This window comes from Chenopodium quinoa, unplaced genomic scaffold (assembly GCF_001683475.1).
Source record: "Chenopodium quinoa cultivar QQ74 unplaced genomic scaffold, ASM168347v1, whole genome shotgun sequence".
Taxonomy (NCBI): Eukaryota; Viridiplantae; Streptophyta; class Magnoliopsida; order Caryophyllales; family Amaranthaceae; genus Chenopodium; species Chenopodium quinoa.
Genome location: NW_018743955.1, coordinates 5,958,966 through 5,973,555, shown reverse-complemented (window position 1 = coordinate 5,973,555; position 14,590 = coordinate 5,958,966). Strand labels below are relative to the sequence as shown.

General features: G+C 33.9%; 2 protein-coding genes and 1 pseudogene across 2 annotated transcripts; 2 read left to right on the top strand and 1 right to left on the bottom strand.

Annotated features, from left to right (window-relative positions):
* The first annotated feature begins 322 nt into the window (after positions 1–322).
* Positions 323–1,996, top strand: LOC110689251 (annotated as a pseudogene).
* A 194-nt stretch (positions 1,997–2,190) lies between these two features.
* Positions 2,191–6,032, bottom strand: LOC110689250 (serine/threonine-protein kinase-like protein ACR4). The gene has a single exon (XM_021865987.1). The coding sequence runs from the start codon at positions 5,431–5,433 to the stop codon at positions 2,671–2,673; it is 2,763 nt and encodes a 920-aa protein (XP_021721679.1). The 5' UTR covers positions 5,434–6,032; the 3' UTR covers positions 2,191–2,670.
* A 4,404-nt stretch (positions 6,033–10,436) lies between these two features.
* LOC110689487 lies at positions 10,437–11,519 on the top strand. Its single transcript, XM_021866273.1, has one exon. It carries the CDS (start codon positions 10,437–10,439, stop codon positions 11,517–11,519), a length of 1,083 nt encoding a protein of 360 aa, XP_021721965.1.
* The last annotated feature ends 3,071 nt before the right edge of the window (positions 11,520–14,590 follow it).

The window sequence follows — 14,590 nt, the reverse complement described above, 5'->3', positions numbered from 1 at the left end:
GTTCGAGAATAAGATCACCCCCGAGTAAAAACATGAATAAGAGCACGTGCAAGTAATATAAATAGCACGTATTTGATTAAATCGTGTTGCCGTGTACTCCGTATAATATATTCATTTTATAATTGTTGAGTAAGTATTATTTTCGATTGGCCAAAGTTCGGAAATAAGATCACGTACGAAAAATAAAAAGAACGTATTAAACCATGTTGTCGTATATCATATTCTCGAAAATAAGATCTACTTATAAAGTTCGACTAAAAAGTTCGATCCGTGGCATTATTATATTATTGCTGACTTCACAACCTAAGTGGTTAAAAGACTTTTAAAAACCTAGCCAGTAACCATCACACCCTCTTTTTGCTATCAGTCTATCCTGGCTCGACAATACAGCATATGTAACTGGAAAAAAAAATTAGGGTTTAAATAACTTTCAATTTCCTGTAATTTTTCTCAACTTGCAACCCTAATTTAATTTGGGCCTTTTGATTTTCGCTGAATTCAACTACCATCTGCAACATTTTCATCATCCAATTCACTTCTGAAGGTAATTAATTGCTCTTGAATTGCATTTTAATTTTTGATTTATATGCTGATTTCGGAAGTTATTAAACATTGCCGATTTTTTGTTGAATCGTTTTGTTGTTGATTTAATTTAGAATGAAGCTATGAACCTCTGTTAATTTGTGATTATGATCCGAAAAATTCTGTATTTTGTTCATTAGCAGGTGAAATTAATTTTTGATCATGACTCCGAAAATCGCCGATATTCGTCTTGTTGCTTCTCACCCAGAAGTTTATGAACCGTGTGATGATTCATTTGCTCTTGTAGATGCTCTTTTAGCTGATCGAATGAATTTGCTACAACTTGAACCAAAAATGTGTTTAGAAATAGGATGTGGTAGTGGTTATGTGATCACATCTTTAGCCTTAATTTTGGAGCAAGATACTAATAGTAGTGTACATTGTTTTGCAACTGATATTAACCCGGATGCGGTTGAGGTAACCTCGGCAACATTAAAGGCTCATGGGGTTCACGCCGAGGTTATGAACATGGATATTGCCTCAGCGTTGGAGGATCGCCTTTCGGGGTTGGTGGATGTGGTGGTTGTGAACCCCCCTTATGTTCCAACCCCTGAGGATGAAGTCGGGGCTGGTGGGATTGTTGCTGCGTGGGCGGGGGGAGAGGATGGGAGGAGTGTGATTGATAGGATATTGCCTGTTGCTGATAAGCTTTTGTCTGAGAAGGGTTGGTTGTATATGCTTACTCTTGCTGCTAATAAGCCTTCAGAGTTGTGTGGGTTGATGAGGAAGAAAGGGTATGCATCGAAGATTATAGTTCAAAGGTCGACAGAGGAAGAGAGTCTTCATGTTATTAAGTTCTGGCGTGATCCTGATAGTGAAGTTCAGATTAAGAAGACAATGGCTAACAGGGGAAGTCCAACATCAATTTTTTCCAGATTGTCACGCTTGTCGTTCTCAGGGCATGGGAATGCTAATTCTAAGTAATCAATGGCTGGGTAGCAGAACCTACAACTACCATATGGATGATATCATGACTGTTTGCCTCAATTGATAATGTCATTGGCACAGATTTCTTATATCTGAGAAAAGATCAAGGAAGACTGAAACTTTCGACTGAGTTCAATGACAAACTGTTTGGGTTGGTTCAGTGATAAGCAATAATCACTGCAAAGACCATGTTTGTTGCGGAGGGAAAAAGTTGTATGGGTGAGTTGAGTTGCAGAAAATTACAACATCAACCAGCAATCCGGCATAACTATGGACTTGCAGCATCATAAGCAGCTGCTAATTAACATGCTTGTAATGTACACTCTGAACTACTTTGCGAGTTTGTACAAGTCAGAAGAGAGTTTTGCTTGTATGAGAGATTGGGAATGCTGGGGAATCCAGAATTCTTTATTGGTTGCTTTCTTTGCAAAGTTGTTGCATCATAAAGGCTGTTTATGAAACATAGGCCAGTAGAATTTTCATGCTATTTTTACTTGCATTTTCTTTGATCTCCCCTCTAATTCAAATACTCGTATATCTTAAGGGCTAGTTTAATTTACTAATTTTCTCTAAACATCTTACTCTTTTTCACTAGCAAGTTTAATACTAAGTATGAACTTTTATCTGGCAGATAATAGAGAAGTAATTGCATTAAAGATTATAAATATATAAAGTTGCTATTTGATCATTAAGAATTTTTATTATTATTTCTGTACACAAACCTGAATCAGATTAACTTGCAACAGATGCATAAAATGCAGCTCATATCGGTGTATTGAGCTGCTTAACTAATCAAAAACATCATAGTGCCCTACATTAAATCCATAAATTAATGTCAGTAGATCTATCCTATAAAGGGAAAAAAAATTAAGGTGAGATAGGAGTAATTTAAACTAAGTTTCCTATCAGTTTGGGAAGTGAATAATGCAGGTGATAGCTGGTGGGCTCAAATGCTCAATACTACAGTTGAATCTGCTAGTAGGGCATGCATTTATGAAATCTAAAGGTAACATTTTTTTTTTTCTCTAAAAAAATTACATTAGGCTTCCTCACTCTTCTTTACATTTTTTTAAAAAATTGGATTAAATCATGATAGTTATGCGAAAACAATTAACCAAACTCTCCCCTAAATCTGGTGTTTTGCATATATAATCATCAATCCTAGAAATTATGTTTCAGGAACAAACTTTCTTGTGGAGAAGCAGGACCAATTTCTTCTTCCAAACTATTTAATCCCTCAGCACCATTTCTTCCGCTGCCTATTGTTTTGGCCTCGGGATTCTTTGCATTTTCAACATCAGCTTCAGAAACAGAAGATTTTCTTCTCTGAGAGGAAGTGACACTGGGAAATGTAATCCATGAAGGAGCTCTAAACTCAAACCTTTGATCCTCAGCTGACCCTATATCGGTTTCTGAAGGGTTTGAAGATCTTTGAGATGTTTTCTTATGCATTCTGCTGCTTCCTAAAACTACCTCTGTTGGTAGAATAGGCTGCTCGCTACAAGGGGTGCCCATAAGAAGAGCAAGGGCTCGTTCTAAAGCTGTCGTGACTTTGTCCATTGACGGTCTATCTTTCCCTCTCATTCTCACACATTTACAAGCTACATTCGCTATTCTTCTGAGTGCTTCAATTTCTGAGGGAGGTTTCAAAATGGGATCTAAAAGAGCTGATATATCTCCTGCTTTAATCAAAGGAACTGCCCATTCAACTATATTTCCTTCTTCAAACTGCATATCTATGGCCTTTCTACCACTGAGTATTTCCAAGAGCAGAACACCAAAGCTATACACATCAGATTTAGTTGTTAGGTAGTGAAGTCTGTAGTACTCGGGGTCAAGGTACCCCAGAGTTCCAGCTGGTAGCTCAGCTAAGGGGGAACTGCTGTCTACAGGGCCGAGGAGAGAGAGTCCAAAATCAGCCACTCGTGCATTGTGCTCTTCATCGATGAGAATGTTTGAAGATTTTATGTCCCGGTGTATCACAGGAGGACAAGCATAACCATGCAAGTATTCGATTCCTCGTGATGCTTGAACAGCTATGGTGACTCTGCGAACCCAATCTAATTGCTCCTTCAGTGACTTGTCTTTCCCATGGAGGTGTTGGTGTAATGACCCATGAGCCATGTACTCATAAACCAAGAGCCTTTCTCCTCCTTCTTCGCAGTATCCTAGCAGATTGAGAAGATGAGCATGGTTTAATCTAGACAACAAATCAAGTTCCGTGTGAAACTCTTTTGAGTTCTTCTTTTGGTCAGAAGTCATTATAGCCCTCTTAACAGCTACTACTGTTCCATCCTTCAAGACTCCTTTGAACACGCATGAGAAACTTCCTCTACCCACTATCGACTCCTCTTTGAATCCACTGGTGGCCTTTTCAAGCTCTTCATAGGAGAAAACTTTAGCTCTTCTGATCTTCAGCTCCTCCACGTCAGGCCTTATCTTCGGGTTATCTCTAGAAGATCCATTGTTTCCTCCATTTTTCTTCGAATTCCAAACCCTGCTTGCTGAGCATTGACAGTTTCGAAGCTTGTATCGAACATATAGAATTGCCAATAAAGACACTACTATAGCCAAGAAGAGAGCAAAAACCACCTCTGCAACTATGATTGGAATCTGAATTGCCCAAAACTTCACATTTTTCTTCCCACCAAAACTACCTGAACTAGCACTGGCGGAACAATTTGAAATGCAATCAGACGACACACAACTTGAACAGTTATATGCACATGACTTCATGTCAAATTGTTGAGAACATCCACCTTTGAGATACATATCCTTGGGACAATTATTCAAACAAGGCAGACATATATGAGTATTCGGGTTTCTGCAGGTTGCTTGGCCTTGTTTAAATTCATAATAACCATCATTGCATGGCTCAGACTGGCATCTTCCAGGAGTGGCCGCGAATGGAACAGTGGCAGGAAACCCGAATCCCCAACACATAGGCGATAAAGACTTTTCAATTAGTATTCCGCAAGCAAAATAGTCTCCAGCAGCAATGGTGTAAACCTTGGCCTTCTTGGGAGGTTTAGTAGCTTGATGCATCATAAAACCCCAACAAACCACCCCACGATCTAACCCCCTAATTCCACAGGCTTGGAATTTTCCCCCAATAATGGAAAGCATTGAATCTTTTGGAGGAATATTCACATTGCCATTTCCTGTATAACCAGCCGCGATCTCTTCTTCAATGCTACCACTACTTCCCCAACAAGAAGCCCTAGAATCCACTCCTTCCAGAATGCCACAAACATGATATCCACCAGCTGCAATCATCTGAAACCTCAAATTCTTAGGAAGCAGGCTAATCACTCGACTGCTAGTCTCATCACCCCAACAGAATACAGTTCTATTTTCAGCAAACAAACCACAATTGAATTCAGAACCAGAAGAAATGGACTTAATTTGCCCACCAAAAACATAATTCTTAGTCATGTTATAACCCCAACAATCAACCAAAGAAGTGTTCCTAAGAACTCCTGTCAAGGGTGTCCTTAAACCACACAAATGGTTATCACCTGCACTAATTTCGACATATCGAGCACCCGGTTTCATGGGTTGAGGAACACCAATTCTAACAAACCCACTGTTCCCCCAACAATAAGGCTGATATGAGTCCATCAGAAGTCCACAAACAAACCCATCACCCCCAGTTAAACCAAGGAAACTGAGATGTGTTGGAGTTCCATAAATTATAGCATTATTTGCACCATAACAGGTTGCAGAATTGGACCCATCTGATTTCAACCCACAAAAAACAGGACCATTCTCACCATATGAAACAGCTATAGAAGACATTGAACCTAAACCAGAAACCAAACACCAGAAATCTGAATAAACTATAGCAAACACCAAAAACTTTGCTACAAATTTCAATACCCATGAACTCAAACTTATTATCAAACACCTGGTGGGTTCCATCATACAACAAAACTAGGTCACAAAAATTATGCATTCGGAAGCCAAAAACCCCATTATCAATCTTGTCTCCTAAGCAACATAAACAACAAACCCATTTCCTAAATTTAGCAGCAGAGAAGTATTTTTACCTCAGGTGCAGAAAAACCCCAGTAAAAATTCTTCCTTTCTTCCACATTTCTGAAGCTCAAATGGTAAAACATTGGCAAAACCCAGATTCAAAACCTCATTTTTACCCTATTTAACACTCAAATGGGTAAAATATGACAGTGCAACTCAGAAAGATTGGATTTTGCAAAGTGGATTGAAGAAAGTTTTCACCTTTTTGGATCAAAAAGTGTAAAAAACAGAACTTTAATGGAGTCTTGATAAGTTGAGCAATTCATGATGATCAATGCACCATAAATTTACCAAGAAAAGGGTAAATTTTGCACCTAACTTGTGTACTACTAACAGGGGTTGCTGGGAAAGAATTCACAAGAATGAAAGAGAGGAATGAATTTGCTGCCACAGAAGAAGTGAGAGAGAAGAAGAAGGAAGAGAGAGAAAATAGAGAGAGAAAGTTGAGTAATAAATGAGAAGAGAGCAATGCAGGTTCTCAAAACGGGCAGGGGGTGTAGGTGAAGACATTAAATGAGGAAGTTAATGCAAAAGGAAATTTATTTTTATTTAATTTTTTAAATTAATTTAATCTTTTTTTTTGGGGAATTTTTTGATTGATTTTTGCCTAGATTCCTGCACACATGGGCTCTTTGAATTTTTTTTTTTTTTTAATTTATTTAGTTTAAAATTTTGGAGAAAGAAAAACCTTCTCAATCTTTTATAAATTCTGTGTTTTTCTGCTGTGATAGTGCAATGAGTAAGCACCAAAGTATCCACTCTACTAATAGTACTGTATAAAATTAGAATTTGTAATTTAGGATATTTTTTTTTTTTTTTTTTGTTGGTGAGGATTATGCAATGTTTTATTAAGGAGAGTGTTATGTATACTCTCTTTATTCCTTAATGTTTACCACAAGTTTGATGGTAATCTCTTTAATTATGTGTTTGTAAAATTTTGAAAAGAAAAAAAAAATACTAGTGGATCAGATATTATAAAAACACAATGAATCTAAAAAGATTTACTGACTATTTTTTTTTCCTTATTGTAGATTAATTGTTAATATGTGATTATATATCTTAAACTTAACTTTGAATTTTGAAATTAAACGTAACATACACCAAAGGATGGAGGGAGTATTGATGTGTATCAGAAAATGTAGGTATGATATAACTCTCAAAAACTTAATTGCTAAGTTAGCTAGCAAATTTCCATAAAAAAAGTTAGCTAGCAATTTCTTCTACAGTATTAGGAGAGATGGAATGCTAACTATTCTCATATTTCGTACTCTATTAAATACTATAGGTATTTGCAATGAACAAGTCTTAATTAAGACCAAGCTATAGTTGTTTCACATTATGATGGAATGACAAATGTCAAAACGTCCTCTTAGAATTAAGAAAATATCTATTCAAATGAAAAATATCATTACAAATTGTTACTCCTAATAAATAATTAAGTTATTATAAGATCGTTTAATACGGATTACTAAAGTTTTCTACAAATTGTATGTATAGCCTTTACCCAATTTACAAAGTAGAAAGAAGTTTATTGTATTTCTAAATCCTTAATTGCAAGCCTTTGATTTGTTCTCTTTATTATTATGTGTGTCCCCGTAATGGTGTGATATGACATTAATTATCTAGCATCCCATCCAATAAAACGATGAAAAGCATGTACTCCGTAACATATAGTGGATTGAAAAATAATTGGATTTATTAGAATAATATATTGTTACGGAGTAATAAATAGATAGAGAAACTAACCCTAATAAAAATTGAACTCTTATTCGTTGTGCAAAATATTACGGCAAGAGAATTATAATTGAAACATATATAAAATGTAAATCAAAATGAGTAAAGTATAATGCGGTGAAAGGAAAATTTATTATTATCCATGGAGTATATATATTTGAAGAAATGACATGTCTAATAAAATTATAAAATTAGATATCTGAATATATACATTTATGAATGGAGGGAGTAATATAATAATCAAATTGATACTATGCATATATGTTGCTAGTCTCAAATTCTTAGTTAAAATAACATAAGTACTTAATTATATTATAGAGTAAAAGGTGAGTTTTATAGAATAATTTGAAATAATATAAATTTATTAATGACTTTTGTCACAAAATAATAATACTCTAAGCAAGAAGATCAATATAAAGCGGAAGGATTATACTTTTTAATTAATGTGCACACATTAACCTAATCAAATTGGTATAGATCAGAGTAGGTGGTATTGTGTTGCATTTAAAAGAAAAAAAAAATAGAGTAAACAAATACGAGTATACAACCTTTAGTGTTGCACGTAAATGTTTTAATGCATTTTCTAAATTAATACTACATTAATTGGTGTTGTTTGATTAGACTTAATATTTTCAATTTATATTAACTTTACGAAACCAAAAGAGATGTATAATGCGTTAATCATTTATTTTACACATAAATGCAATACTAATAAATACTTTGAAAATAACGTTAGGGCATCCACGACAATGGGATTACATTTTTTGGTAGCTAGATTCTGTGTACCCTTGTTTTTTGGCCACATCAAATATTATGAATTAGATTTGGATACAACAACAATAAGGACTCCCCGAGATCTATTACGAGTAGTATTTACGACATTCATTTAATATCTATATGAGGATTCGGGTTCCTTTACCCACCTTTGCATCAAAAAAAAAAAATATCTATATGAGGAGCAATGAATTATCATAAAATTTGAATAATGTATAAAAAGGAGGGAAAACATTTTTCCATACAATAATTCTAGTGTATATGAGACTATGAGTGTACCACAAAAATCTTAATTTTCATTGTTACAAGTTGGTAAGGATTTGTTCTCTTCAACTTAATTTTTAGTTCAGTTCAGTTCAGTTCCAATTAGTCCAGTTCATTTCACTTCACCTCACTTCACTTCAGTTCAGCTCAATTCCTAATTTCCTTTTCTCACAAACAATTCAGTTCAACTTTTAATTTCCTTCTCTCATAAATAATTCAGTTCAATTCAGTAAATCATAACATGCCCTAACAATTCTTTAGTTAATTATAAGGGTATGGAGTAAAACTCATTACTCTCTTTGTTCCTAAATAAACGTTTTATTTTCTTTTTTTAAAAGATTTATTTCTTACCGCATATATAGTAGAAAATGAATTAGAATACGGTATTGTGGATAAATAGTGATAATAGTCTATTGTTTATCGGTGATGTAAGAAAAATAAATTAATGGAGGTAGATTAGTCTTGTTGATTAAAAGTGAAACAAAAAGTTAGTTGATTTTATATACATATACTCGTAAGAAATAAGGCTTTTCGTTATGACATGGACAATAAATTTTGAGAAAAATGAGGTTTTATTTAGAGATCGACATATTGAATATTAATAAAGTGTATTTTTGTTTCAAACCATTCAATTCATATATAAGGAATGTAGAATAGTAATTTTATGGACTTAACGAATTACATAATTAATCACTAGGTGTTTAAGTTTAACCAATTACCCCGTCAATTACAAATACGAAAGATAATAGGTAGTCAAAATAGTTGTCAAAGTTTGACTTTAAATTTTCTCGGTTTTTTTTTTCTATCTCATCCTTTTTTTTTCCTAATATTATATATACAGCGTTTTTTCTTTTAGCTTTTAATCAATAATTTATTAATAGGTAATACAATAATAATGTTCAATCACTACTCACTATAGTTGATATACGCTGAGCACTACGCCTAACATAAATTAATATAGGATACACTTCAATATAACGACATAAGAGTATAAGACTATCCCAATATATTAGAGAATTAATTACACTTTTTAGTTAATAATGTGAATCAAACTAAGGGTCAACTAAAAGTCTAAAACAATTTTGCATGGAATTTAAATTAAAGATAGCTATATGTGTACATTTGGCCCCAACTTAAATCGAGAGAATCGTGAAAACTATGGGAATAATGATGATGGGTGTGCGTTGAAAATTGATAAATTATCAACATGCAACGCACAAATATGATGATGCTGGTACTACCAATAATAAAGTAAGAGAAATTGTATGTAATAATTAGATGACTTTGTGTTTAAAAAAAAAATAAAAAAATAAATAAAAAAAAATAGTAAGAAAGTAAATGTGAAAAATGTAATATATTTTAGGATGAAATCATAAAAGAGCTTTACTAGCTCCAATGGTACAACTATTACATATAAAACTATATAACATCATCCTTAACTTGTAAGAAACAGTCGGCTTGAAACAAAAATTTGCCTTCGAACATGTTTCAAGAGCAGGGGCGGACCCAATTAAGTGACATGGGGGGACAGCTGTCCCCCCAATTTAAAAAAAAAATTTAAAAAAAAAGCAAAACAAATCGCACAACGCTGCTCCATTTCAATCTTCACTCCAATTCGCCATTACCACTAGTCCACTGCGTCGCTGCTCCACCATTCCACCAACCGGCGACCGTCGAGGCTTCGTGCGTGCGTGGTGCGTCGCTGCTCCTGTGCGGGTGTGCTCCATCTTCAGTCTTCGCTGCAGGCGCGTGCGTTAGTGCGTCAGGCGTCACTGGCTCGCTGCTCCACCGACCACCGCCTGTCCGCCTTGGCCTCTGGGTTCCTCACCACTCGCTGAGTCGCTGCTAAACTTATGGTATGTCTTGCTAAGTTGCTAACCCTAATTCGAATTTCGAAATTCCCAATTTGTTAATTTGAAATCCCCAATTCACCAATTGTTAACCCTAATTTCCAGATTTTTGTTGAATAATTTTAATTTTAATTGCAATATTTGTTGAATTTTAATTTTAATTGCAATTTTAATGTTAGGTTTTATAGTATGCATTTATGCAATGATGTGAATTGTGGAAATTCCGAAATTGAATAATTGATATATATTTTTTAATGTAATTAGGGAATGTCAAATGATTCACCTAATTCAAACAAATCCAAGGCTACTAGAAAACAACCCGATCTTCGACAATTCTTGTCTAAAAGAAAGAAACTCCATGAAAATGAGTCCAATAACTCCCCTTCATTAAGCCCCCCTCAAAGTCAAGAAGATGATATGGAAATGGGTGGTTCAAGTACTTGTAATGTACCATTGGAGGAAAATTTGGTATACGATGTTGAACTTCTTCCTCATGATCCGGGAAAAAGAATAAACATAATGGATTACCCCGCAAATGAACGAAATGCAGTTAGGAGGGGTTATATTCTTAAAAAACCTTGCCAACCAAAAACTCGTGACTTTCCTCAAAGACAAGTGTCTAGTTTACGTCGCTTTAGTGTTCATTGGTTCAAGAAATGGGATTGGCTTGAGTATAGTATTGAAAAAGATGCTGCATTTTGTTTTGTATGTTACTTGTTCAAGAATGAAGTTGATAGTTATTCGGGGGGTGATGCATTTGTTGATGGAGGGTTTAGGGCATGGAATAAACCGGAAAGATTTGAGAAGCATGTTGGTGGAATTAACAGTGCTCATAATCTTGCTTATGAGAAATATGTAAATTTAAGAGATGGAAAAAAAAAATCAATCTTGAATGTGTTTGACAACGCAAGTGAGGTGATTAAAAGTGAATATTTTATCCGCTTGAATGCATCTTTAACTTGTTTAAGGTTTCTTTTGGGGCAAGGTTTGGCATTTCGTGGACATGAAGAAAGCGGGGATTCATATAATAGGGGTAATGATAGATTTCAAGGTTTAAATGACCTTAACTCTCTTTCTATGATGCTTGTTAAAACTAATAAGCATAAGACTTTTCCTCTTATTCATTTGCTTATCAAGTTGATGTTGATTCTTCCGGTTGCCACGGCAAGTGTTGAAAGAGTATTTTCCGCAATGATATGCGTCAAAAATAAGTTGCGAAATAGCATGGGTGATCAACTTATGAATGATTGTTTGGTCACTTTTATTGAGAAGGATGTCTTCCTAAGAGTTTCCGATGAAAAAATTGTTGATCGCTTCCAAAATATGAAGACTCGAAGGATGAAAGTGTAATGTTTATGTAATTTTTTTCATCATTTGAATTGTATGACTAAGTATGTTTTTTATTTTGAAATTTTAATATTAAGTATTAACCAATTTGTGTGTTTGAGTTTTTTTTTGTTTTTATTTTTTGTTAAGCTTTTTGTAAGTTAAGCATTTTGTCCCCCGGAATTGAAAATCCTGGATCCGCCACTGTTCAGGAGATACCCAATGTTACCATTGTTATCTTTACATCTCATATACCTTTGATCTTGGAGAATGGAAGGAAGAGCATAGAACATACAGTTGTTGGTTGTTAACAATAACACAAGCTCAAAAAGACACCACTAGTCCTTAGCATTAGGCAACAGGGGTAGGAACAACAGACGACCTAGGCTTGGCAACACACTCAAAGTCACTTTTGAAGGTGACTCGGTAACCTTAACTGTGGGTACCTTTGACCTCTTCTCTAAGAAAAAAACCATCACCGTACCAAACTGAAAATCCCCAAATGAAACTTAATGGCTAAGATAAAAGTTTTTCAAAGCAAAAAATTGAAAACCCATTGCTAATAAAGTGAAATAAAGGTTACCAAGGGATAACCTTTGAATACTATCTTGACCGTAGATATCAAAAGAATTAACAACATACAAACAACAAGCCAAGACCAATTCTAAGGAACCTAAACAAACTACAATAAATGGTAGTCCCCACAAATACTCGAACCCGAGCACCAAGACACTGTAAGAGGAGGTATTAATACATCCCCTTAGCTCCCCTAAAACCATGTTACACCGCATAATAAAACCTAACTAGCCCCAAATAAAACAACGACAAGAGCATCGAAGAACAACCAACTTATCAAACTCCACCAAATTGAAAATAAACAAACTAAACACAAAGGAGCTTAAAACGGAGGAAGGCTGAAAAAGAGAAATATTAAAAGTCCAAACAAGAAACCCTAACTAAGTCTTTACCTTTACCGTGTACTTCGATTCACGAGAAACCACACACGGCGGCGACAAAGTTAGCTTTGAAATTAAAGCCCCAAATACGTGACAACCAAACCTAAATCAAACAAGAAACCCTAACCCTAACCTTTACCTTTATCGGTGAATTTATTAATGACGGTTGTTGCGATAGAAAACACCGGCGAGAAAGCGGCTAAACTAAAGTGCCATGTTTGAAAAACTCGTCACCCCTGGGAACACCAAGAACCTTACTCTAGGCCTTGGATCTATAAGGATGCTCGTCAGCGTTGCTCTGGATGCCGCCTGCAGGGGAAAACAGACGAGGGGGTTTGATTTTAGATAGAAGGAGGAGATTTTAATTGTTTAGAAAGAGAGACTAATATTAAGGTAGCTTCTTTCAGTAGTTTATCAAACCTACTCCATAGTTTGTAATTTTTTTTATAAGTCTATTATGCTGATGTAAAAAAAATAAATAAAAAAAAAATCATAAAAGAGATTAGCGAATTAAGTAAATAAAATAAGGGTAATATATATATATAGGGGAGGGATCCGGTGAGAATAGGTTCATATGTGAGAATTCATACTTATATGAGAATTGATTTTAAATTTAGAACATGTGAGTAAAAGTTTAGAACATACGAATAAAATTTTAGAACATGTGTCTGAAATTAAAATTTAGAACATCTAATAATAATTTAGAACATCTATGTGAGTAATATGTTTAGAACATTTGATTTAAGAATTATGACAAGTGATTAAAAATTTATAAAATATGCTTAATGAAATTTTAAACATATGAGTAAAATTTAGAACATCTGATTTAAGATTATGAATATGTGAATAAAAATTTAGAACAAACTGATATAGAATACAGAAAGTGTGAGTAAAAAATTTAGAACATATGAGTAAAAAAAATAGAACATACGCTTTAAAATCTGGAACATATAATTAAAAATCTTAGAACACACATTTTAAAATTTAGAACATATAAGTTAAAATATTGGAACAAGTTATTTAAAATTTATGATATTAAACTTAACTAATTTATGGTTTAGAACATGTGAGTAATAAATTAGAACATTTGATTAATTTAGAACACCTAAGGAAAAGTTTAGAACATTAGATTTAAAATTTAGAACATACGAGTAAAAATTTAGAACATAAAGAGTGTTCTCACATAAGAAAAATTCTCACGAGAGCCTCCCCCTATATATATATATATATATATATATATATATATATGCAACCCTTAATATACTTCATTTTTAAGAATTAAGTTGGGAATTTATCGACCATTCACGAGAAAGTTGGTGTAAGAAATGTTTATTTATTGTCAATTTTTTCTACTTTTAGCTTCTTATATGCAGCCCTAAGTATTGCATATATCTTTTTCCTTAAAATAAAAGTGAGTAGAAGAAAATAGACCGTAAAAATTAAATTGGGTAGAACGGAATTAAAATCCGATCTACTATCTGCATCCAATGCTAGCAAATGACATGATTTAGGTGATGAGTGCAATTCAACTAATTAATTCCCCAAAATCAACAAAGATTTGTAATTTGTAAAGTGCATGTAATTGCATGTTAATCAATCAAGCCAGGTCAAAATCACCGCAATAGTGCTTAATAATGATTATGATCAAGGTAGGTTAATGATTTATATCATTGGAGTTGAGCTAATGACTTTAAAAGGCCAATTACATTTATTTCCATGTTAAATGTTCATCAACTTGATTATCTTTTCCAATCAAAAAAATTTAAAGAGGTGGCTTTTTAGATAACAACATAATAATAAATATTTTGTGTGGATTATGGAACTACAATTTCGAATAATTTTTTGACATGTTCCGTATAAACTAATGATTTCTATTTTTTACACGATTCACCAAGGGTTCGTTTTGGCATTACTGTGGTTTTTTGTCTTTTTAAATCATACGATATACTTCATCTGTTCTTTTTTACTTGACCCGCTTTGACTTTTACACTATTCACCAACCCACCTTTGACCGTCTTTTGTGAATTTCAGGTAAAGAAAAACATAATCATGTAGGATCTTGTTAAAATCGTCTAAATAAGTACTATCACAATATATAACTTTTATAATTTTTACTTGTAGAGTATTAAAATTATTGAT